Below are 26,019 nucleotides of genomic sequence, written 5' to 3' on the forward strand. Positions count from 1 at the left end.
GTGAACCGGTCGAATTTGCGGAATTGATGGTTCCCGGTCCCAGCGAGGTTGTTCAACTGCAGCGGGAGGAGTTTTTTTTTTTTTTTTTTTTTTTTTTTTTGGGGGGGGGGGGGGGCAATGTACCCCAGCAAGGACATTGAAAATTGACGATACGGGAGACTGCAAACGTCACTGCGACTCCTGTCGCTGGCTGAAGACCCGACTGAAAGGCAGAACCAACGGGCCTCCGAAGACCCACTGGTTTAAAATGCTGCTTGCGCGAGTACTCACTAGAACTACGAGAAAAGAACATACTGTAGTCATCTCGAAACCTCAAATGCGCTACAAGTATTCTGCAAATAGCTGCCACGCAGGTTCTGACCAAAACTAGAATCGTAGTTTTGCGAGGTCAAATTTGAAACAGGAACTTAACGGTGAAAAACTCGAGTGCTGACTCGAACTAGAAGAGAGCGCAGTGGCTTCACTTCACCCGTGTTGAATTGTGTCAGGAGTGAAAGCAACCGGTCCAACGATTCGCGGCATACTCAAGTTCCACGGTCCACCCGGAGGACCCCAAATATCGTTGCATCCTGGTCTGGTCCCTGCGGGGAACCGCTGATGTCAGTCAAAAACTGTGCCAAAAACACAACTGCCTTCCGTTCTTGAAAACATCTTATTACGGAGCTTTCCCACCCCCACCCCCACCCCCCAATCGGGACTCCATCTGAGCCTGACGCTTTCCATTTTGCTCACGTGCCCATTTTCCTTGCCACTTTTTTTTTTTTAAAATACATAAATAATAACGGAACAGCGCTATCTATGGTTAAAACTATCGAGTGGATCTTTAATATCTCGTAAAGCTGTGGTTCCTCCTCCAGTTTCATGTAAAGAAACATTTATTGACAACAAATCTATTCCAACGATGAACAGAACATTGAAATATGACTCGTAATACTTATTGTGACATTTTTCCGAGTATAAATCAATTGCCTCAGTAAACATGACACCCATGGGAAAAATTTGAAATGATGTAAAATTATTATTTTTTCAATGTATTGCGTATATTTAAAAAGCACATAAGTGCAGACCACTCATGTTACATCTACGTCGCGATCAAGTCAATAGTTTCACAAATAACACGTTAATATTTATTCAGTACTCGGCTTGTCGCATACTGCATGTGTAAAAAACGCTTTGCATCAAAGCGATGATGGGAAAAATATTAAGAGAAAAAGTACAATACTAGTGTGTGGTAGTCACTGTGATACTGAAGGAGTTGAAGTACCGATGGAAGAGCGTTTAAGTGTTTGCACGATATGTTAGATATCCAACTTTAGGCCAATGTACTAGTATCCTCTTTGTCCACACGAGCAGGATATTATTTTGGTATACAAGTCGGCCATTTACATCTCACTAATAAGGCAAAACTGTGCACTAGTTGACAACATTATGAAGTTCTACTACGCTGGTTTTCGCCGAATCGTGGTACGCCGACGGCAACTAGTGCAGTTTCAGCTCGTTAGTGACATGCAGTTGTGTGGAATTAATATTGCAACCAATTTCCCGTAAGTACTGACTGTTAGCACCGAGTAACCGGCGTTCAGTTAGCCGCCAGGCTAGTTCGGCGCCATTTCTTGCAGGGAGTCCAGTCCAGCAGATGAACAGAAACCGCGCCGGACGTTTCCTTGCGTGAGCGCCGGTGTAAGACCAGACCGCCGGTCTGACACTGGTGTCGATCTACTTCCTGTGCTGGTCCCGCCGTTGCCGTTCACAAGCAGCCGGAGGCGAGCGCGTCCGGAGACAAGCTACTCATTCTGTCGTTAAATGTCTGCAAGTGTGACAGGTTAAGAAAAACTTCAATCACAAGTATTACAAATATATTACAAAATACCGCCATGGAAAAATATGTGACGTTATTGTTGCCAAGCTAATTGGGCCTGCCAGGAAAATTTGTGATCTTAAAAAATAAACAAAACAAAAAACAAGTCGCATGGCTAATATGGCGGCACGGTGGCTCAGCTGCTAAAGCGTTCGGCCTCACAGTTCTGAGGACCCGGGTTCGATCCCGGCCCCGCCTGTGTGGAGTTTGCATGTTCTCCCCGTGCCTGCGTGGGTTTTCTCCGGGCACTCCGGTTTCCTCCCACATCCCAAAATCATGCAACATTAATTGGACACTCTAAAATTGCCCCTAGGTGTGATTCTGAGTGCGGCTGTTTATCTCGATGTGCCCCGCGATTGGCTGGCGACCAGTTCAAGGTGTAACCCCGCCCCCTACCCGTTGACAGCTGGGATAGGCTCCGGGACCCCCTGCGACTCTTGTGAGGATAAGCGGCAATGAAAATGGATGGATGGCTAATATAGTTGAAGTTACATTGACAATAAAGAGAGGCTGAAATCTGATTGGACGAAAAAAAAACATCTAATGTATCTAATGTAACTATGACATCGATGCTAATTTGTTAGCCTGTGGATGATGTTTCGCATTACATGTTAGCATTAAGCTAGCAGACGTTCATTGGACAAATTGATATGGTTTAATTTTGTCAAAAATGTTTACACCTCATTTGTCTTATGTGTCAGTTTTACAGTAAACGTCAACTTGCAGGTGAGTCTTTTTTATTCATCTTTTTAAGTGATGCTATTGACTACTCTCCCATTTTTTTGACAGCGAGAGAGTGACAACACCTAAAAAGTTAAAGTGTGTTAAGTATAATTTTTTTGCATTCCATTTTACACTTATTTGTATTCTTATGTTACTTACGAGATTGCGAGTTGGACTGAGAGAGCGGGATCGGATGTAGCTGATTGCGCTTCTGTTCCACTGCGAGAGCACAAAACAAGACGAATTCCGCATCAGAACGTCACCGTCAGAACTCGGATTTGCGTTCTTGTCAGTACCACGGCTCCTTTCTTGGTGACGACTTCGCCCTTGGCGCGCAAGGTGCCGCCCTGCATCAGAGCGGGCCACACGTGGTACGAGACCAGCTCGGCCGAGAGGTCCGAGTCGGCGCTGCGGCGGTACCTGCCGAGAAAAAGCAGCGTACGGAAACTGTATAAAAGTGTTGCTTTGGCACCATCTTGTGGCAACTTGCTGCCAAGAAACTACCGCGATTTCCAGCCGATAAACCGCGACTTTTTTTCACACGCTTTCAACCCCGCGTTTTATGCGGTGATGCGGCTAATTTGTGCATTTTTTTCTAACAGCTGCTAGGGGGCACTCGAGCGGGAAAGGTAAGAGTGAGACTGGTGGAATATATGTGCCGAGGAAGCGAACTTTACCTGTCTGGCCCTGTTAGCGATGCGCTAGCGTGTTACTCCCGTGTCTCAGTGATTTTTACCGGTATGTTTTTTTTTTTAAAAACAGTTCTATTAGTGCGGCGCTCACATTAGTGCGGTAGCGTTAGCGCGGCGCTACCGTGTAGCGTCTTTCTTTGTAAATATCTCGTGTTTGAATGTGGCCACTTGGGGGTTTTACACAGCTGTGGCGTGTGTATGTACCAAATGGTAATTCCTCTACAAAATGTTCTGGGTGAGGCTTATAACCAGGTGCCGAGGAAGTGACCTTTACCAGTCCGGCCCTGTTAGCGCTTTGCTAGTGTGTTACTGCCATGTCTCAGTGATTTTTACCGGTATGTTTTTTTAAAAAATTACTGTTAGTGTAGTGCAGCGATAGCGTAGCGTTAGTGTTGGCGCGGCGCTAGCGTGTATTGTCTTTCTTTGTAAATATCTCGTGTTTGAATGTGGGTTTCAATGTGGGCACTTGCGGGTTATGTATGTACCAAATAGTTTTTCGTTTACAAATGTTCTGGGTGAGGCTTAGGTGCCGAGGAAGTGACCTTTACCGGTCCAGCCCTGTTAGCGCAGTGCTAGAGTCTTATTGCCGTGTCTCATTGATTTTTACCGGTATGTTTTTTTTTTTAAACGGCCCTGTTAGTGCAGCACTAGCATTAGCGCGACACTAGCGTGTACCGTCTTTTTTTGTAAGTATCTTGTTTGAATGTGGGTTTCTAGTGTTAGCGTTAGCACGGCGCAAGCGTTAGAGTGGCACTAGTGTTTACCGTCTTTGTAAATGTCTCGTGTTTGAATGTGGATTTCAACGTGGGCACTTGGCGTCAAGGAACTATGTCGAAGTTCATTGAGGCGCTTCATGCTTGGCTCGATAGGAAATTATTAACCATTTTAGAGGGGGTCTTGCACTATTTGTGGTGGGGACGAATGCAGTCCCGACTCAAAAAGTGACAAATTTATGCCTAAAGCGCATGAATTTTACTAATTGCACTTTCACATTCTTGTGACGTTTTTCACGGTGTTGTGGGAGTTCGGCGTCCTGGCTAAGCAGGAGAAAAAGTTTTTTGCATTTTTTGATATCATCTTATTGTTGTTTTTTTTTTTTTTTGGTGCCATACTTGTTGCTGATGTAAAGTTCGCCATCGCTGGCGAAGGCCAAGTCGATGGGCGGGTCCAGCGTCTGCATGGTGAAGGCCAGCTTGCACGTTTCCCGGATCAGGGGGCTGGCCACGGAAAAGTTGATTTTCGGGATGGAGGCGATGCGAGGGTTCAGGTTCATGGCGCTCAGCACTTCCTGTTGAATTTAAAAAAAAAAAAAAAAAAAAAAGATAATAATCACAACTAGACACTGTGTTCGCATGATGGTGTTCCTTCTTACGTCAACGCTGTTCTGCACGTCGTAGAGGTCCTGGTTTCGGACGATGTAGTCCACCACGGTGTCCTCGAGGCTTTCGGGCCCAAAGTGACACACGGAGAGAGTCTTACGAGCTCGCAACCTGAAGAGACGATGCGCTAGTTTGGCCGCCTTGAAGGATTCCTGCGGTGTGACGACGCACAACAACAAACAGCGTTGAACGCTTTTTAACCGTTTCGGTTTTCTGGATTTTTTTGGGGGGGGAGTGGCTAAAACAGGGCCCAGTGATGTGTCAGGCCTCGAGCGCCTTTGTTCAAATCAGGTCGCTAGCTAGCAGTTAGCTAGCCAGCTGAGCCTTCGGATTGTTTACCGCTGCGGCTGCTTTAGAGTGCCTCGTTGTGGTAGAACCCGGTAGACTCTCACCACGACGGCGATGAAGATGATCCGCTGCACCGTCTCCAAGTCGTTTATGTAGCCCTGAAGCTGTAGCTGCGCATCTTTGCGCTCCACGTTGTACAAATCGCCGAAGCGCGAGACCACGCGCATGAGCCGGGACGAGCTGGTGAGCTGGGACCGGGGGGTCGCCTCGGACCTGAAGGGGGCGCAGGTGTAGCGCAGCGCCGCCGGAATCCTCGCGGAATTGCTTCTGGAAAGTCTAAAGACATGAGAAAAAGCATCGGAGCTTGCCAGCGTATGTACGCCTGAGTCACGGGTAGAGTACGGATATAGACACAAACGTACAGTGGATAGAAAAAGTCTGCACACCCCGTGTATTAGGGTGTGTAAATACCTCTGGGAGCTAAGATACGACACGTCGTCGCTCAACTTCGACAGCTGACGTTCGTAATCATGGTAGGAATCCAGCTTCTTCTTGTAAAGATCATTTTGTAGGTGTGCTGCTCTCAAGCTAACAAAAACCAAAAACACATTTACATATTGAACATGAATATCAATGTGTGTATGTTACACTGCCCCCAGGTGGCTGAGGTGTGCACACCAGAAGGAGCGACACAATCTTCAAGTAAAAAAATGTGGCAAAAACTCTTCTTTACATTCAATGGTGTCATGACTGCTGTTTTTAAATACAGGATCACGTCATAAAGTGTTATTTTCCACCCATCCATCCATTTTCTTCCCGCTGATCCTCACGAGGGTCGAGGGGGGTGCCTATCCCAGCTGTCAACGGGCACCCTGAAGTCGTCGCCAGCCAGGCTGGGTTCGAACCTGGGTCATCAGAACTGTGAGGCAAACGATTTACCAGCTGAACGAACGTGCCACATAAATTGTTATTTTTCTTGGGAAAAACACATTACCGAAATGTTTCTTTCTCTGGAACGGATTAAGGGTAGTTCCATTCATTTCAATAGGGAACGATGATTCATAAATGACAAATGTGGTCACGGAATGGTTAAAAATTGCTTCTCAAGGGGCGGCAGGGGCAGCTGGAAAGGGTTGGCCTCGCAGTTCTGAGGTCCCGGGTTCGATCCCGGCACCGCCTATGTGGAGTTTGCATGTTCTCCCCGTGTGCCTGCCTGGGTTTCCTCCGGGCACTCCGGTTTCCTCCCACATCCCAAAAACATCCAACATTAATTGGACACTCTAAATTGCCCATAGGTGCGATTGTGAGTGCGACAGTTTATCTCTGTGTGGTCTGCGATTGGCTCGCAACCGGCTCAGGGTGTACCCCGCCTCCTGGCTGGGATGGGCTCCAGCACTCCCCGTGACTCCTGTGAGGATAAGTGGCTAAGAAAATGGATGAATGGATGTTTCTGAAGGCACCACAATAATCCAGAAATGTATTTATTTGTGCACGTGTGCGTGTTACTCTTCTTTCAGCTGCAGCAGTTCATCCTCCAAGAGGTCGGTGGCCGTTTTGTTCTTTATCTTGTTGAGCTCCCTGGTCGCATCATCCAGCCTGGAAAAACAAACATCTTTTTTCACAAATCCATTTCCTCCAGCGCTTGTCCGCGTCCGGGTCGCGGCTGACGACTGTCTTTCTCTCGTGCGTCGGACTCACTCGGCCTTGGCCGAGTCCAGCCGAGTGGAGCAGAGCTGCGACTCCGTCCAGCCGCCGTTGAGCTCCGTCGGCTTACGCTCCTTCTCTGACAAATCCTGGTGGGGGAGACGCAATTCAGCGCACGTAGCGCCGATTAGGGTCGGCAGTTTACGGCACTCGACGGGCTGACGCCACCTGAAAGAGCTCGAAAGCGTCGTCTTGGTGGGGCGGGGGCCGGAACGGCGAGAAACAGGTCCCCAGCCACGGAAGCAGGCGCGTTTTCAGCGTGGACACGCCGTCCGTGTGTTCGCCTGAGTCACAGGGAGAGAACGGATGTCGCACGCGGCTTGCGGACGCAAACGGACGGAGGATAGAAAAAGTCTACACACCCCTGGTCAAGCGCAATTTCTTTGTCATATAAAAGGAGGAGAGCAACTTAAAGGATGTCAACTTCCATTTTTTTTTTTTTTTTTTTAATCTGTATAACTCCATCCATCAATTTTCTTCGCTGCTTTTCCTCACAAGGGTCGCGGGGAACGCTGGAGCCAATCCCAGCTGTCAACAGGCAGGAGGCGGGGCACACCCTGAACTTGTTGCCAGGCAATCGCAGGGCACATGGAGACAAACAACCAATCACACTGACAATCACACCTAGGGGCAATTGAGAGTGTCCAATTAATATTGCATGTTTTTGGGATGTGGGAGGAAACCGGAGTGCCCGGAGGAAAGTTATGCAAGCACGGGGAGAACATCCAAACTCCACACAGGCAGGTCCGGGATCGAACCCGGCACCTCAGAACTGTGAGGCCAACGCTTTTCAGCTGAGCCATTTTATCATCTCGATTAAAAAAATAGATACGACACATTAGCAGGACAAATTAATATAAAAAAATGGAGACATGAAGCAAAAATAAACAACTAAGATGTGGTTGCGCAAGTGTGCACACCCTTCCATGATAGGGAAAGTGGCTGGGTTCAGAATTAACTAATTATATTCAAACTCATGTTAAATGGGAGTCAGAAAACACCTGTCACCATTTAAAGTGCTCCAATTTATTCAAAGTTCAGATGTTGTGGTAGGCTTTTTTTTTTTTTTTTAATTAAGTCTTACAAGTTTAAGATCACATCACAAGTGGAAAAATGCTCCGGTGTGGTCTGTGTTTATTTCACAAAAACCTGCTGTTTGAACATGTGTCGACTTTTTCTATCCATATCCATGCATTTATTTATTACTACAGTTTTACCATATATTAATGTAGTTTTACATTCTACTAAGCTGATTTTATGTATTATTGTGTAATGTAGTTTTACCACACGCACACACACACGTATAATGTATACACAGTAAGAAGAGAGAGAGGGTTACCATGGCGTCCGAGCAGGTCCGTTATATTCTCAATGTATTCTCATTTTCTCCTTTATGTACAATTTTTTTGTTGTTGTACATTAATTATATATATATATTAGTATTTTTAAACTAAAACGATAAACCCTCTGTACAGCTCATCCATTGCATATTTTCCTCTGTAACTATTCTATATCAAATAAAGTCATTTCATTCATGAATTCATTTGTTCATTCATTCACAGCAGGTTAGATTTGGAGTGGTTACCTTCAGCAGCCACAGAGTTAAGGACAGCGAAAAGCTCCCCTTGGATTTTGGCCGTAAATTCGATCATCTCACAGCACCGATTGATGTTCTCGTCACAGGAAATCACCTTGGAGAGAGTAAAAATCGTGTTCACGAACAAGGAAAATAAAAAAAAAAAAAACGTTTAAAAATATTTTGTTATATTTTGGTGGTGTTAACCGCGTGAAAATACAGAGCTACAACATAAAAAAAAAAAACGACAACAGAATATCTAATTCTTGAAAGGTCACTTAGAGCACGGTGTCAAACTCAAGGCCCGGGGCCAGATCCGGCCCACCGCATGATTCATGTGGCCCGTGAAGGCAAATTATGAGTAGGAACTTTCCATGATTTTTGTTCAAATTGTCATATCATAAATGATAATGTTGAGATATTGCAAACATCATTGTTTACCCAACCATCAGCAATACTTTAAAACATTAACCTTGATTTGTAATTTCACATGTAAATATGATGCGGCGGAAGATTTTCATGGTTTTTACAGTCATAACGGCCCTCCGAGGGAAACCGTAACTACAATGTGGCTCGCGGCAAAAATGAGTTTGACACCCCTGACTTAGAGAAAGCCCCCATTTTCAATGATGCCCCGAGCTGAGATTTCTAACCTTTATGAAGCCAGATGACATATTTCACAACTGAAAAATCTCACGGCACACCAACAAACAAAAATGTCACAAAAAGCACTTAATCTACTTAGTTATCTCATTGAAGAGCATTTATTTGTTCTCTGTGACTATGCCAGAATAGCATAAATAGATGAAGAATAAAACAATATTTCTTGGAAATAGGAATTGGGTGGGGGGAATAATATAATAACATTTGATAATTTTCCACAGCAGACTGGTTAGGAATGACGTCAAGAGCACAAAGGAGCAAAAATTATTGAGCAGAGTTCCATTCAAATGCCCAATGATGGATCATATCATCAAAATGTTACATGATAATAATTGTGTAGCGTTTAAGTGGCTTCTGTATTCTGTATGGGGGGCCCGGGGGGGTTACCAAATTGTTAGTCTGGAGCAGTTAAAAGATTAGACAAGTTTTGTTATAAAGCTATTTTTAAAAATTACTTAGATGTACTATTAGCTAACGTTTTACCAGATCAATAACTTGTTTTAGGTCGTTTAATATACAACAGCTAAATATGAACATGAAAAAAGGTAATTTCATAAAAAGTGGCAATTAAAAACAAGACTAATTCATATCACTTCCGGGTTTGCCTGACCCTAACAGGAAGTAGCAAGCTAACGTGGACGAATTTCTTCGTCTTAGTCGTTGCTAGGTAGCCATTTGGAACTCGTTTCCCTAGCGACCAAAATCAACTTGTAAAGCTGTAAATTGCTAAATAAGTGCATTTCATGAACGTTAAAAAATAACAATGCTGCTCAACTAAAGCGACAAGTGAACGTCCATCACGTCATACCCAGACGTGAGCAATACGTGATACTTCATGACGTATTTTTCATAATATGTCAGGGCGGGCGGACTTTAAATTCTCCGAAGAACTTACATGATATTCTCGTTGCCATCTCTCCATCTTTTCCTGTAAAACTGCGAAGCAAGACTGATTTACCAACGAGTTTAAAGCATCTGACATGTTTGTCCTCCTGCTTGAGATTGAAAAACAAGAAAAAAAAAAAAAACAACAACAACACGCGCTGTCAGGTTTGGAGTGGAAATAATGAAGAGGGGGAAAAAAATGTCCCCGCCTACAGGTGAAGCGACGTCACGTCACTTTCTGTCGGCCTTTGTTTCACAGCAGCCGGACTCCGCACATCGATGATGCCGTTTTAATCCATTTACGGTCCGGTCGGTGAATGAGCAGAGATTTAGCATAATTTCATGAAATTCAAATTGGACTTCAATCAAGTGGAAAAAACAATATTAATGCTCATGTATTGTACTATAAAAGCTAAATACAACCGAACTGCACTTAAAAATGTAATGTACATGAGTAGTGAATGGAATTAAAAAAAAAACGTTTTAAAACAGGCTGTAAGCATGATTACAAGATTCGTCCTCATATTTAATTGTAGTCCTTGCTTTAAATTGGATTTGTACTAAATGTAGTGATAGTTTTGCATACCACTAGAGGGAGCCAGTGAGTTTGTCGGTGGTACTCCTTTGACTTATTCACGATTTTATTTTACAAAAAAAATAAACAATTGTCTAATCTCGTCAGGGGAAATGTAGTGACGCTTTTCGAAATTGTATTTTTCAACTTAATGAGGACCATTTTTTTAATGTATGACTATCCTACACTTGTGTATTGTATTTATTTAAATATAGTTATGTATTCTATTTAAATAAAGACAAATATATATATATATAGTAAATAATAAGCATAAAAATTATCTAAAAAATAAATGCAATAAATCAAAATACAACAACAACATTTGAAGGAGTAATTATATTTAAAAAAGTGACTGTCATATGTGGACTGGTATTTTTCGTGAATTGTACTAATTTTTCATCTCTGAATCGGGAACTTCAATACACACTACTTTATAGTTTACGTACATTACATAATAGATCGTGTACTACTTGTAAATTGGATTCATAGAATCATTTACATGTAATAACATTACATTATGAAGTAAAAATATGATCGATTTTCTTGTCACGATTGTGGAAAATGAGAAATGTGTGCACCGTGTTTCTATTTTGGGGGTCCGCGTCATATCGGAACGTACCAAGTTATAGAAATAATGTTCCTATTCTTTGAAGCCGCATAGCCAAAGCGACGAATATGAACACGCTTCTGTCGTTTATATTAACGCGTTACAACATCCACAATAACATTTTTAGCCAGGAAAGACAAGTTAAGTTTGTTTTAACAAGAGCAACAACGGGGGAAAAAGTGGTACGTTCCTTTTCCACACTCCGGTAGGAAAGAGAGGGAGGGAGGGTCAACATGGCGTCCGAGCAGGTCCGTTATATTCTCAATTTATTCTCATTTTCTCCTTTACAGGCTTTTTGTTTTTTTAGCGTACTAAATGGTAATTTACCCTTGTGTGCTCCAGGAACTCAAAATTGTTTTCTGCCGTCATTCCTGCGTTACAAACGCCGGCCATCCTAATCTTGCGTTAATAAAGGCTGCGTGGCGCACAAAATGGGGCGAAATGTGACATTAGCGGGCTTGCGCGACCACCAAGTCACGCTAAAAACGCCCATAAGTGCCGGTTTGTCGGGTGTGTTTTGATGCTAAATTGGGAACGGGGGTATTTTTAGTGACGGCCACACGGACGGGACGGTCGCGCTCGGTGGAGAGAAATTCCCACACACAGCGAAAAGCGGACCGCTGCATTGATTACAGTGGTCGAAATGAGACTTGTTTAAAAGGGGCCATTGTCTACTTAAAGTGTGTACATTTAGTTTAAAGTGGGGAATACAAAACTGTAGACGACCGCAATGTAACTCAATGAGCAGTGGCGGCGCTAGCTTTTATGGGGAGGGGGCAGGGGGCCGACTGCACACATTGCACAGACCACAAGTCGCCAATCCCACCTGCCGTCTCGAGCCACCCGCGCGGTGAACGACGTGCCAAAGGCAAACGGTCAAATGGCTTAAATGTAATTTCACTTTCTTTGGTATAAAGCGAGGCGGCACGATGGAGCAGTTGGTAAAGCGTTGGCCTCACAGTTCTGAGGACCCGAGTTCGACCCTGGTCCCACCTGTGTGGAGTTTGCATGTTCTTCCCCCGTGCCTGCGTGGGTTTTCTCCGGGTGGGCACTCTTACCTTCCTCCCACATCCCAAAAACACGCAACGTTAATTGGACACTCTAAATTGCCCCTAGGTGTGATTGTCGGTGCGGCTGTTTGTCTCCATGTGCCATGCGATTGGCTGGCAACCAGTTGGGGGTGTGCCCCACCTCGTGCCCGTTGACACCTGACCCGTGACTCTCGTGAGGATGGGCGGCAAAAGACAATCGATGGATGGTATAAAGCAGGGGTGTCAAAGTCATTTTTGTCACAGGCCACATTGTAGTTACGATTTCCCTCAGGGGCCGTTATGGTGAAAACCTAAAACAAATCTGGGTCGCCTCATTATGTCCATCCATCCATTTTCTTTGCCGCTTATCCTCACGAGGGTCACGGGGAGTGCTGGAGACTATCCCAGCTGTCAACGGGCAGGAGGTGGGGCACACACCTAGGGGCAATTTAGAGTGTCCAATTGATGTTGCACTTTTTTTGGGATGTGGGAGGAAACCGGAGTGCCTGGAGAAAACCCACGCAGGAATGGGGAGAACATGCAAACTCCACACAGGCGGTGTCCGGGATTGAACCCCGGACCTCAGAACTGTGAGGCCAACGCTTTACCAGCTGATCCCACCGTGCTGCCCTCATTTTATTTACACATGAAATTTACGACCTAGTTTTGGAATCAAAAATCGAGCGTCATGGGTTTTTCTACCATTGTTCATGTTCGGTAACACAAAAATGCTTATAATATCGCAACATTATCATTTATCATATATGACGATTTGAAACGTCGGAAGAATCTTGGATTTCGACGCCGATAATTTGCCTTCGCGGGCCGCATGAAATCACGTGGCAGGCCGGATCTGGCCCCCGGGCCTTGAGTTTGACACGTGTGGTATAACGCTAAAGCGCCGTGTACTAGTAGCATCTTTGTCCTCGCCTGATTTTAATTTGGATTTCAAGAATATTAAGTCACAAAGTAATAAGCGAATGCCATCTCGGGTGCGCGGGTCCTTTGAGGATAAGCGGCGTAACGGGCGAGTCGTTGACCTTTTCCCCCCCAGGAGAGCGCCAACGGGCCGGTGAAGAAGTCCATGCGGGAGAAGGCCATCGAGAGACGCGGCGCCAACAAGGAGCACAACAGCAACTTCCGGGCGGGCTACGTGCCCATCGAGGAGGAGCGCCTGCACAAGACGGGCCTTCGCGGGCGCAAGGGCAACATGGCCGTCTGTGTCATCGTGCTCCTCTTCCTCCTCGCTCTGATCAACCTCATCGTGAGTACAAAAAAAAAAAATGGTCTCTGCAGTATTGTAATATGTCGGAACATATAGTATTAACATAATTAGATAGTAAAGAATTACCGTAATTTCCGGTTTATAAGCCGCGACTTTGTTTCGCACGCTTTCAACCCAGCGGCTAATGCGGTGTTGCGGCTAATTCGTGCATTTTTTTTTCTAACAACCGCGAGGGGGCACTTGGGGGGAAAGGGTAAGAGTGAGACCGGTGGAATATATGTGCCGAGGAAGTGACTTTTACCGGTATGTTTTTTCTTCTTTTAACCGGCCCTGTTTGCACCACACTAGCGTTAGCGCTGCGCTAGCATGTTTTTGCTGTGTTACTGGCGCATCTCATTGATTTAGGGATGTTTTTTTTAACCGGCTCTGTTAGCACCGCGTTAGTGTTTCTGTTGTTACTTGCGTATCTCAGGGAATTTTACTGGTGTTTTTTTTTTGTTTTTTTTTAACCGGCCCTGTTAGCGCCAAACTAGCGTTAGCATGTTTTTGATGTGTTACTGTCTCAGTGATTTTTACTGGTATGTTTTTTTTAACCGGCCCTGTTAGCGCCGCACTAGCGTCAGCGCTGCGCTAGCATGTTTTTGCTGTGTTATTGCCGCGTCTCAGTGATTTAGGCATTTTTTTAACCGCCCCTGTTAACGCTGCGCTAGCGTGTTGGTGCTATGTTACTGCCATGTCTCTGATTTTTACGGGTATGTTTTTATTTTTTAACCGGCCCTGTTAGCGCCACACTAGCGTTAGCGCTGCACTAGCATGTTTTTGCTGTTACTGCCGCGTCTCAGCGATTTAGGCATGTTTTTTTTTTTAAGCAGCTCTGTTAGCGTGTTAGTGTGTTTCTGCTATGTTACTGCCTTGTCTCAGTGAATTTTACTGTTGTTTTTTTTAACCGGCCCTGTTAGCGATGACTAGTGTTAGCACTGCGCTAGCATGTTTTTGCTGTGTTACTTCCGCGTCTCAGTGATCTAGGCATGTTTTTTTTTTTTTAAACTGCCTGTTAGCCGTGCGTTAGTGTTTCTGCTATGTTACTGCCGTGTCTCAGTGATTTTTACTGTTATGTTTTTTTTTTTTTTAACCGGCCCTGTTTGCACCGCACAAGCATTAGCGCTGCGCTAGCATTTTTTTGCTGTGTTACTGCCGCGTCTCAGTGGTTTAGGCATGTTTTTTTTTTTTTTTTTTTTTACCGGCTTTGTTCATGCTACCGTGTTGTTGCTATGTTAAGCTGAGCTAAGCTAAGCTATTGAAACTTTGAAAACTTTCTGTGTACCGTCTTTCTTTGTAAATATCTCACGTTTCAATGTGGGCACTTGCGACTTTTGCACAGGTGCGGCGTATGTATGTACCAAATGGTATTTCCTTGACAAACGTACTGGGTGAGGTTTATAATCCGGTGCGCTCTGTAGGCCGGAAATTACGGTAAGCAGTTTCCCAGAAATTGTGATGAGTCTGCTTACCGCGCTGTTCCATTCAGATCACTCTCGTCATCTGGACGGTGATCCGCATCGGTCCAAACGGGTGCGACAGCATGGAGTTCCACGAGTCGGGCCTGCTGCGCTTCAAGCAGAAGGCGGACATGGGCGTGGTTCACCCGCTGCACAAGAGCACCGTTGGGGGCCGTAAGGACCAGGACCTTCGCATCGTCGGCAACAACAACCCGGTAAGAGGAGACAAAAACCTCCATCGCGAGAGCAAACTGGAGATGCACACAACCGCCCTCTAGCGGTCCATGAAAGAATCTCTGCCCATGTCCAGTTCAGATTTATCCTTCCATTTTCTTTGCCGCTTATCCTCATGAGGGTCACGGGGAGTGCTGGAGCCTATCCCAGCTGTCAATGGGCAGGTGGCGGAGTACACCCTGAACTGGTTGCCAGCCACTCGCAGGGCACATCGAGACAAACAGCACTCGCAATCACACCTAGGGGAAATTTAGAGTGTCCTATTAATGTTATAAATATAATAATAATCATGAAAATAAAATAAATATTGAAAAATATTTCAAGATGTGTCAGAAGCTTAATCAGCATTTTTTGAAACTAGTCTTGTAGTGGCTTGGGTGTATATTATTATTATTTAATTATTATAGCATTAAGATCACTATTTTCATTCCATCTTTAAGAAATGTTTTTAAACATTTACTATCTCGTCTTGGATGGTATTAAAAAAAATAAATAAATAAAAGTGTGGGAACTACTGAGCTAGAGTTTACTGTAATTTCCGGCTTATAAGCCACGACTTTTTTTCCCCACACGCTTTCAACCTTGCAGTTTATGCGGAGATGCGGCTAATTTGTGAATTTTTCTCTAACGGCCGCAAGGGGGCACTCGAGCGGAAAAGGTAAGAGTGAGACCGGTGGAATGTCTGTGCCGAGGAAGTGACTTTTACCGGTCCGGCCCTGTTAGCGCTGTAGCGTGTTACTGCCATGTCTCGGACCTGTGAGCGCAGCAGTAGGATTAGCGTTAGCATGGCGGTGCTAGCGCAAAACTTTCTGTGTGCCGTCTTTCTTTGTAAATATGTCGTTTCGATGTGGGCACTTGTGACTTTTACATAGCTGCAGTCTATGTATGTACCAAATAGTATATAATAGGCCAGGAATTACGGTCAATATTTGTTGTTCCAGGTGGTGTTCCAGCAAGGCACCTCCAAGCTCAGCGTGGAAAAGGACAAGACGTCGGTGGTCAGCGACACGGGGATATCTTTCACGGACCCGCGCACTCAGACCACCTTCTTCAGCACCGACTATGAAAACCACGAGTTCCACCTGCCCAAAGGGGTCAAGGTGCTCAGCGTCAAGAAGGCCTCCACGGAAAGGGTGATTGTCTCTCTGCAAGCGTCACCATACGTCGGGTACTTTTGGTACTTGAGTTCTGGGTATAAAATGTTTTAACTCGGCAAGAAAAAGTTCATAGGAGCAAACTTTTTGGAATAATTGTGCATTTCATTTGTAACACCCTTCCAGTTTCCGCAGAGTCGTCATTTAATCAGTTGTGGAGTTCAGTCATGCAGACCCCGCCCCAAAGGTTCCTTGTGTGGAGTTTGCACGTTCTCCCCGTGCCTGCGTGGGTTTTCTCCGGGCACTCCGGTTTCCTCCCGCATCCCAAAAACATGCAACATTAATTGGATGCTCTAAATTGCCCCTCTGTGCGCTTGTGAGTGCGATTGTTGTCTGTCTCTATGTGCCCTGCGATTGGCTGGCAACCAGCTCAGGGTGTACCCTGCCCCCTGCCCGTTGACAGCTGGGATAGGCTCCAGCACTCCCCCCGACCCTCCTGAGGATAAGCGGCTAAGAAAACAGATGGATGGATGTTCTTCTGGCCAAAGTTTACAACATTTCTGCCCAAACTTCCTACTTTTAAGATGCATTTCCACCCAAAGTCTCATTTAGTTTCTGGGTATTCAGTGATGCAGACCCCACCCCAACAGTTCCTGGGCCTCTCTCAAGTAGGACCCCTCCCCAGTAAGGTCTTCTTTTGGCCTGAAAAAGTTCCAGGTGTTACATTTCACCAATAGTTACAAAAGCACAAGGTTGCCACCCAAAGTTCCCGAAACCTTTGGTTCTCGGTAAATGACTTGGTACGTTCCAACCGGCTCGTTCGGTCTCCCGCCAGATCACCAGCAGCGCCGCGTCGGACCTGAACATCCGCGGGGACGGCAAGGCCATCATCCGCGGCAACGAGGGCGTCAACATCATGGGCCGCACAGTTGAGTTCAAAATGGGCGGCGACATCGAGCTCAGAGCTGTAAGTAAACGATGGCTTCAAGTACTCCTTTTTTTTTTTTTGACAAGACTCGCATTATGTATGTGTAAAAAAGATAAAAACATGCTCATGTGACATTGCAAGCAATCACAGCAGTTAGAGGTGTAGATTCATTTTAAAAACGTCAAGCATATGTTTTGTAATTAAATCGTTATCTTACATTTCCCTCGCACTGTTGCTGTGGAGTAATTCGCTCAATTGGGATTTTCCTCAAAGGCCAGTCCACCCCTGCAGTGAATGAAATTTGTGAAATGGTATTTAAATAGACCCAAGACATGTTTTTTTTTTATTTATGGCCCATAAATCTAGTCAAGAACTGCAATATCGTGGAACTACAAAGCAAATATTTTTTTGGTTTTTCCCCCCTCATTATTGTTGTTTATTCTACACATTTCTACTCCTAAAGTATACATTTAAAGCAAAAAATAAACATATTTCTGAAATCATTTTATTATATAAAGTATTTAAACTATACATGTATTTCTACGATGCTGTTTATTAATTAATAATTAATTACTTTTAAAAAGGCAAATTTTTTAGGCTTGGAACGCATTATTTCTTTTTCCATTCATTGTAATGGGAAATCTCGATTTGGTTTTCGAACAAATCACTTCTAGAATCACCTTCTGAAACAGATTGTGGTCTCGAAGCGAGGTTGTACTGCATTACCTTTTAAAAACGTATAACACCGCATATTTGTTGTTCCCCGCAGGAGAACAGCATCGTGCTGAACGGCTCGGTCATGTTCAACGCGACGCGCATCCCGAATTCGGCGGGCGACGTGTACTTCGACGAGGGCGTGGAGCGCTACAAGCTGTGCATGTGCGCCGACGGCACGCTGTTCCGCGTGCAGGTTAAATATCCCAACATGGGCTGCCAGACCTCGGACAACCCGTGCCGGAACACCCACCAAGGATTGTAAAACCTCACCCCCCACCCTTTGGCTCCCCATCACAAAAAAAAAAAAAAAAAAAAAAACTGTATTCATGGTTTACATGATCACAGGCGTTTGTAATCTGCTGCGTTTCATTTCCATCCAGTATTATTTTTATCATTATTTATATTCTAGAGAGTTGCACAGGGACTTATTTGGCAGCTGTGTGTGTGTGCGCGATGCGTTTACTGACCACTGATCAAATGGGATTGTATGCACTGCAGTCGGCGCTCTCAAACTGTCAATCATTACATATGCGTCACGAGGAGAGATTTATATGGCGTAGATAGGTTACAGTTGAAGCCAGAAGTTTACATACGGTGCACTGTGTGAAGTCAAATCAGACTCCACCGCTCCTGTTTCAGGTCAATCATGATCACCAAAATTATTTCATTTTGTGAAATACATCAATTATGAGAGAGAGGATTTCTTCGAGAATATTGTAGCATTTAAAAAATTACATTTTGGTGATCCTGACTGACTTGAAATAGGAGTGGTTTAGTTTGTTTTTAATTTAAAGTGAGACAAAAAATGTTTTAGCAATGTATGTAAATTTATGGTTTCAAATGTATGTACGTGCTGTGCACTCTCAATACATCCCCACGATCGAATAAGATCCAATCATCTGTCCTTACTTCCAGTCTTTTTCTGATCCATCCATGTTCTGAGCCGCTTATCCTCACGAGGGTCGCAGGGAGTGCTGGAGCCTATCCCAGCTGGCAACGGGCAGGAGGCGGGGTACACCCTGAACCGGTTGCCAGCCAATCGCAGGGCACACAGAGATAAACGACAGTCAACAATCACACCTAGGGGCAATTTAGCGCGTCCAGTTAATGTCAAAATATTTGATACTAAAGTCGTCAATCGCTATTGCTCAGTTAACCCTCCTGTTATACTGTGGGTCAAAATGATCTGTGTAAAATTTCAGTTTTTAAAATATAAAAATGAATATCACTTTTTTGTTGTTTTTTTTTTTTTTTTTTTCCCCATCAACAATCACACTTAGGGGCAATTTAGAGTCTCCAGTTAATGTCAAAATATTTGATACTAATGTGCTTAATCGAGGATATAAAAGCAATGAATGTCACTTTTTTGATCTATTTTTTTTTTTTTTAACATTTGCGGTCAAATTGACATTTTAATAAAATTCTAACCAAAGAAAATGGAAGTAATGTAAAAGAGAAATCAGACAAATGTCAGGAAAATTATCCGAGAACATCTGAACTTTATTTGGGGTTCATCAGACAATTTAAATACTGGCCCCCGGTGTGTCGAATCCTCGATAACCTCTCGGTGAGGGGGTGTGCGAACTTTCACAACCACATCTCAAGTTTATTTTTTTACTTCCAGTGGTATAGGCCACGTTAAGGGCTGGAAAAAAAATTGAAACAATTTATTAGTTTACCAGTTCAAGGGGCAGCCCACCTCTTCGGGCTGAAGATCGCTGGGACGGGCTACCGCACGCCCTCGACGACCCTAGTGATGAAAAACGGTACAGAAAAATGGATTATTTGTGGTGGTTTCATTTTATCACCACAAATAACTTCCCCATTAACCAGGGTGTGTAGAATTTTTACAGCCACACGACCGACAGAGATTTTTTGGGAGAGAAAGGAGCATAGCAGGAGGGTCAACGCTACCAAATTTATTTGGATTTTGTGCGACATTTGCTTGAAAAAAAAAATTGTGCTGTTTTGGTTTGTTTGAATAAAAGAAATGACGTGTCAGCGAGCCGCTGCCTCTTATCGTTTGTTTTGATTAAAGGTCTCGGGGCGTGCGCGTGCTCCATTTCAAAATCACGGCCTTTTATGACGGGGATAGAATGCGGGATCGGCCGTCAGGAACGCACTTATCGCGACGTAAAAAAAAAAAAAAGGGGAAGACAGTAAGGCATTAACCGTGCGTAAATGATTGAATGCCGTCTTTGGGCGCGTTCGTGGTTGAGCAGACTTTGGCCATGAAGTTGAAACCACTTCGGGAGTGACGAGTGGATGATCGGTGGAGATTTTTTTCGGGGGGGATTGGAATAAAACACGTTGAATGCCATTGACGGATTTAGAAATCAAACGTCCATGTTGATTGGGAAGGCTGGCAGTGAATGAGTTTTAAGGGGATGGCTCGGGTTCTGATCGTTTTCCTGCCGCTGGTCATCTCGTCCGGGCTCCCTCGTCGCTCGTCGCCTTGCCCGCCGTCCTCGTTTCCCGAGCACTCCGTGTTGAACTGCTCCTCTGCGGGCCTGTGGGCGATGCCGCAAATCCAAGACACCGTGGCTCACCTGGACGTCTCTCACAACCGCCTCGAGCGGGTGACATTGATGTGCCGGATGCTACCTCGGCTCCGCAGCCTACGTTTGGCCAACAACAGCGTCGCGCGACTGTCGCTCTGCATCCATAGGCGCGTCCGGGGTCGAGGGTGCGACTCCTGGGCCCCCAACCTGCAGCTGCTCTCTGTGGAGAGGAATCTGCTACGACGACTACCGCGGGGTGAGTCGCCGGCTTGTAAATTCTCTCTAAGGTATACCTGAACATTCATTTTATTTGCCGCTTATCCTCACGAGGGTCGCGGGGACTGCTGGAGCCTATCCCAGCTGTCAACGGGCAGAATGCGAGGTACACCCTGAACTGGTTGCCAGGCAATTGCAGGGCACATGGAGACAGACAACAGTCGCACTCACAATCACACCTACGGGCAATTTAGTGTCCAATTAATGTTGCGGGTTTTTGGGATGTGGGAGGAAGCTGGAGTGGGGCGGGATCGAACCCAGGTCCTCAGAACCGTGAGGCCAACGCTTTGACCAGCTGCTCCCACCGTGCCGCCTATACCTGAACATTCTGTATGAAAAAAATATGGGACTCGTGAAAGCACAGACCTCAAAAGTCCAAATATGCACATCTACAATGTACATACACTTAAAAATCAAAGTTAGTGATTAGATATCATAATGGGATTAGGTGTGGTTTCTCTCAGCTGTCAAACATTTGCCTCCTCCTTCATCCCCCACGATGCCTTTTGCTTGTCACTCAGCCTTCTTTTTTTTGCACAGCCAGCCAACGTCAAAGCTAAATGAACATATTTTTTCATTATTCTTTACGTTATGTATTTTGAATGCTTATTTGTTTTTTGTCAGGGGCGAGGATTTGGAACGGATTAGGCTATTTACATGTAAAAACTCCTACTTACAAAAAATTCACGTTACGAAACAACTTCCGGAACGAATTAATTTTGTAAGTAGGGATACCACTGGATTTAAATGCTGATTGAGCAATACCATGAATTAGATACTTTTCATTATGTATTTTGAATGCTTATTTTTTTGGTCGGGGGCGAGGGCTTGGAACGGATTAGGCCATTTACACGTAAAAACTGCTTCTACTTACAAAAAATTCACGTTACGAAACAACTTCCGGAACGAATTAATTTTGTAAGTAGAGATACCACTGTATTTAAGTGCTGATTGAGCAATACCATGAATTACATACTTTTCATTATGTATTTTGGATGCTTATTTTTTTGGGTCGGGGACAAGGGCTTGGAACCGATTAGGCCATTTACATGTAAAAAACTGCTGCTACTTATGAAAAATTCACATTACGAAACAACTTCCAGAACGAATTAAATTTGTACATAGAGGTACTGCAGCATGGTGGCTCAGATGGTAAAGTGTTGGTCTCACAGTTCTGAGGTCCCGGGAAGGTACGGAAGGTGTATTTAAATACTGATTGAGCAATAATGTGAATTACATATTTGTGAGGCCAGCCATCATTACAAGCAGAATTTTTTTTTAATTCTAAATTGTTACAAAATTGCTCAGTAAAACGTCAAAACAACAAATGGTGTACTACTCACCATCAACTTCAATGACATAGCAGATGTATGAAGGTAGGATGTCTGCGAGATGAGTCTCTTCACACAATTGATCCTACATAGCCGTAAGTTGTTTCCTTCTCTGTGGCAGTCATCATTGGGACTCTTCTGTACTGGAATTACAAAAAAAAGCCAACGAAAAAGCCAAACACACGACACTTGTGTAGTTCGTCATTCTAACGCATGACTATTCTTTACCGTCTGCTATGCTCCAAAGGCTTGAGTGCCCTGAAGGCCTTGGAGGTCTTGCAGCTGTCCTACAACAGCATCTCCGGCATCCAGCCGGGGGAGCTGGACAACCTGCGGCAGCTGAGGGAGCTTCACCTCCAACACAACCTCATCGGCAGCCTGCACCCACACGCACTGCAGCATTTACAACAGCTCAAGGTCAATAAGCAGTGGATTGCGCCAACAGTATTATGTCTAATATATCTTGGCCATGTTTTTAAAAAATATATATTTATTTCAATAACACTTTCATCAATACCAAATAAGAAGGAACTACATTGTGTCTTTGTAGACCTAGAGAAAACCCATGACAAGAGTACCAAGAGAGGAACTGTGGTACTGCATGCGCAAGTCTGGTGTGGCGGAGAAATATGTTAGAATAGTACAGGACATGTATGAGGGCAGCAGAACAGGTGAGGTGCGGCGTTGGTTTGTCAGAAGAATTTAAGGTGGAGGCGGGACTGCATCAGGGTTCCGCGCTGAGCCCCTTCCTGATTGCGGTAGCAATGGATAGGCTGACAGATGCGGTTAGACTGGGATCTCCTTGGATTACCGTGGCACTAAAGAAACAAGAGGAAGCAGAACTGGAGGTAGGAGAAAAGAAGATGTTGTGGTTCTCGCTTGGGAGTGAACAGGTTGGATAGGGTTAGAAATGAGCTCATGAGAGGAACAGCCAGAGTTGGATGTTTTGGAGACAAGGATAGAGAGAGCAGACTTGGACAGTTTGGACATGTCCAGAGGAGAGAGTGAGTAGATTGGTAGAAGGGTCCTGAGGATGGAGCTGCCAGGGAAAAGAACAAGAGGAAGACCAAAGAAAAGGTTGATGGATGTTCTGAGGGAGGACATGAGGACTGCGGGTGTTAGAGAGGAAGATGCATGAGATAGGCTTCGATGGGAAAAGATGACACGCTGTGGCAATCTATAACGGGACAAGCCGAAAGGAAAAGAAGAGGAATTGCTAGAAAGGTGCCTTGACTTATGAGTTCAATTAGTTCTGTGACTGAGCTCACTTTATTCTCAGATTGAGTAAAACATTGGTATGCTAGGAATACCTTGATGCGGCATACTGGAAACTTTTTTGTGACTTAAATTCCGGGTCCAAGCAAAAAAATAAATAACAATAAAAAAATCAAAGATCAGTAAGGTTGTTGAGAAAATTTTTAGCATAGTACCTAATAAAAGCTTAAAACTGTGTGCTTACCAACATTTGTCTCGTGGCAGGTCCTTGACGTGAGCTTCAACCTATTGGCCACCCTAAACCCGTCAATGTACTTCTCTCTGCGCACCATCGGGGCGGATGTTCGCCTAGCTGGGAACAGGTGGCGCTGTGACTGCAGCATGAGAAGCATAAGAAGATGGATAGCTTTAGACAGGAGCAGAGGCTCACAATCGTGGGCTTTTGTATGTGCTTCCCCACCTGTCCTCGCTGGCGGGGACCTTCTACAGCTGGAAGACGACGACCTGAACTGCTGGAACGCTGAGGATGGACCACAGCTTCACCAAGATGTGACTGTCTCCAGGGGTTCTGAGATTCTGCTGTCATGCACCACGAAAGGTAACGGCTAAATGGATACTCCGCCCCATCAAAACCAAACAAACTACTAATGTGTCTTATTCCTAGGTGCATTTTGGTGGACACCTAGTGGTTCAGAACCTGCAAACAGACCTCAATCAGGTCTCCTCATCAGTGACATCACGGAGAAAAATGCTGGTCTTTATGTGTGTTTGTCCAAGGACCACCAGGTGGTGTCCGTGTTTCACCTCCAAATTCAAGGGACCAAAAGAAAAGCTCGAAGTGCACCCGAAAGGATCGCAGGTGAAGAAAGGAGCCAAAGCGTCACACAATCTGACTTGACGTTAGCCGTGTGCCTGTCCGTCTTCATCACATTTCTGGTGGCTTTCATCCTGGGAGTGCTCCTAAGACCTTGTCTCGATATGCTTTGGAAGAAGATCATCAAGAAGAAAACACCAGACTCCGTCCCAAAAGCGGAGGAGAGACAATATGACAATGAGGCCTACTCAGAAGGAGAGGATCCTGAAGACTTGCAGCCTCAGTATGACAACGTGACCTACTCAGAAGGAGAGGTCGTTGAGGAGTCGCGGCCTTACAGGGAAAGGAGAGTCACATTCAGCAATGTGGACATCGTGAAAGAAAATGAAGTGAAATATTATGACACGGAACAGGAAAAAGAAACATGCAATGCCGCGGTTGAACGTGAATTGGTCAGAGATTCAGGAAGTGAAAAAAGTCTGGAGGAGAGTGTTTCAGAGGATAGAAAACATCTTTCGGACAGAAACTTTCAAAGACATTTGTCTGATTCCTCACTTTCTGACAAGGACCAAATCGAGGTGAACACTGTTCAGCAGAACTCAAAAGACCTCCCTCATATTTCCCATCATAAAATTCCAGGATTTTCCTCTGAGCCCTTTGCAGATTGGTTGCCGCATCCAAACAATGGAGGTCTATTAGCACCAGAACCCGAGGACAACGAAGAACAGTTTGATTTTAGCGACTCGGTCCGCAGCACGTCTCCAAGAACCAGCAGCCCCGTGGGTTCTTTTAACTACACCAGACAAATTATGCCAAGGCTGAACAGGAAAGACTCATCCAGCTCCAGTTCGTACATGAGCGATGAAGAACCCTCGGAATACACAGTCAACCCAGAGCCACAGGAAGACGAGGTGGTGGGGAGGAGCTATGCTAAGACCGAGATCAGCAACAGGCTTGCTTGCTCGAACATAGCAGGAGGATCTGAAGCCACCCAAAATCAGGACACAGAACTTTGGTGGCCTGTAGTTGATCTCGATTGCTCGATCCGCATCCAGAGGCGTATGGATATCAAATCGCTGGATGGCGATGGTCAAAAGAAAAGCCTCAGAGATAAGCCCAGAAAAGGGAAAGTGATAACTGCCGGAGTCATACCTTTGACTTCTTTCTCCAGCACTGAGAGTGAAGGAGAGGCAAGGTGTCCAGTTACAGTACTGCGTACACTTGACTCACAAACTAATTGTCTTGACCTTAAGACACCACCCCACAGACGTTTGGATATCAAAGCACCATCAGATTCATTATCTGACAGAGAGTCTGAGGATGGATTAACACATCTCACAGAAGCATCCCAAAAAGTGGACAGAGAGGGCCTTCGAGGTCAAGAAGAACATAAGGATACAGACGGAAGATGGCCTTCCAAGGAACAGCAGACTTCTCACGTAGAAAGTCAATTAGATTTAAAGTCAACACTTGCTGATTCCTACTCGAGCAGTGACAGTGAAGAGGTTACAAGGGCCAGTATTACGCAGCCTCGATTTAAAGTAGCACCAAGTTACGACCCACAACCTCCTTGGCCCTTACTTAATCTTGCCCAGTCTTTCCGAATTAAGAGGTGTCTGGATGTAACACCACTGTCACCAACTTCAGATTCCATGTACAGTATTGACAGTGAAGATGAAACAATGTACTATATGCAGAAACGGGAGCAAGGAACCCTGAAAGTAGCCAAGGACCCCATTAAAGTTTCTCCAAAATTAAGTTATGACCAACATTCACCTTGGCCCTCAATTGATCTTGAGGATTCTTTCAGAATTAGGAGGCGTCTCAATGTGAACGCATCTTCACTAACTTCAGAGTCATCATTCAGGAACGATGGTGAGGATGATCACAAACCAGAACAGGTTCAAGTGATTACAAACGCAACAAGCCGACCCAGGAGAGCACCTCCACCACCAAGTTATGACAGACAACCACATTGGCCCTCTATTGATCTTGAGGGGTCTTTCAGAATTAGGAGGTGTCTAGATGTCAAAGCACCGTCACCAACTTCAGATTTATCATTCAGGAACAATGGTGAGAATGAAATTACTAATCACAAAACAGAACATGTTCAAGTGATCACAAATGCAACAAGCCGACCCAGGAGAGCACCTCCACCACCAAATTATGACAGACAAGCACACTGGCCCTCTGTTGATCTTGAGG

The 26,019-nt window shown here is 44.9% G+C and overlaps 2 protein-coding genes across 3 annotated transcripts; one reads left to right on the forward strand and one right to left on the reverse strand.

Moving 5' to 3' along the window:
* Positions 1 to 810: 810 nt before the first annotated feature.
* On the reverse strand, positions 811 to 13,157 carry spata18 (spermatogenesis associated 18). 2 transcript variants are annotated; one of them, XM_061824029.1, is made up of 13 exons: positions 13,021 to 13,157; positions 9,779 to 9,819; positions 8,230 to 8,335; positions 6,813 to 6,928; positions 6,639 to 6,733; positions 6,447 to 6,536; positions 5,412 to 5,528; positions 5,045 to 5,276; positions 4,646 to 4,804; positions 4,386 to 4,561; positions 2,878 to 3,001; positions 2,741 to 2,800; positions 811 to 1,807 (listed from the first exon to the last, which is right to left on the reverse strand). In XM_061824029.1, exons 1-13 carry the CDS (start codon positions 13,079 to 13,081, stop codon positions 1,748 to 1,750), a joined length of 1,437 nt encoding a protein of 478 aa, XP_061680013.1. In that variant the 5' UTR covers positions 13,082 to 13,157; the 3' UTR covers positions 811 to 1,747. The 2 variants fall into 2 exon arrangements, with proteins under 2 accessions (XP_061680013.1, XP_061680014.1); XM_061824030.1 differs by lacking the exon at positions 9,779 to 9,819 and having other exon boundaries at positions 812 to 1,807; positions 13,021 to 13,153.
* Positions 10,681 to 18,276, forward strand: sgcb (sarcoglycan, beta (dystrophin-associated glycoprotein)). The gene is made up of 6 exons (XM_061824031.1): positions 10,681 to 11,197; positions 13,035 to 13,244; positions 14,734 to 14,919; positions 15,880 to 16,071; positions 16,868 to 16,999; positions 17,730 to 18,276. Exons 1-6 carry the CDS (start codon positions 11,183 to 11,185, stop codon positions 17,937 to 17,939), a joined length of 945 nt encoding a protein of 314 aa, XP_061680015.1. The 5' UTR covers positions 10,681 to 11,182; the 3' UTR covers positions 17,940 to 18,276.
* Positions 18,277 to 26,019: the final 7,743 nt, after the last annotated feature.

Source organism: Syngnathoides biaculeatus, chromosome 7, assembly GCF_019802595.1.
Source record: "Syngnathoides biaculeatus isolate LvHL_M chromosome 7, ASM1980259v1, whole genome shotgun sequence".
In the NCBI taxonomy this organism is placed as follows: domain Eukaryota; kingdom Metazoa; phylum Chordata; class Actinopteri; order Syngnathiformes; family Syngnathidae; genus Syngnathoides; species Syngnathoides biaculeatus.

What these genes read in the sequence shown, in the direction of transcription:
- sgcb (XM_061824031.1), top strand. An exon ending in TCGCTCTGATCAACCTCATC is followed by an intron (nt 13,245 to 14,733) that starts GTGAGTACAAAA and finishes TGTTCCATTCAG; the next exon opens with ATCACTCTCGTCATCTGGAC. An exon ending in AGAAGGCCTCCACGGAAAGG is followed by an intron (nt 16,072 to 16,867) that starts GTGATTGTCTCT and finishes GTCTCCCGCCAG; the next exon opens with ATCACCAGCAGCGCCGCGTC.
- spata18 (XM_061824029.1), bottom strand. Translation starts at nt 13,081, where the DNA reads ATGGCCTTCTCCCGCATGGACTTCTTCACCGGCCCGTTGGCGCTCTCC. An exon ending in ACGCTTTCGAGCTCTTTCAG is followed by an intron (nt 6,734 to 6,812) that starts GTGGCGTCAGCC and finishes CTCCCCCACCAG; the next exon opens with GATTTGTCAGAGAAGGAGCG. An exon ending in TCGTATCTTAGCTCCCAGAG is followed by an intron (nt 5,277 to 5,411) that starts GTATTTACACAC and finishes TCATGTCTTTAG; the next exon opens with ACTTTCCAGAAGCAATTCCG.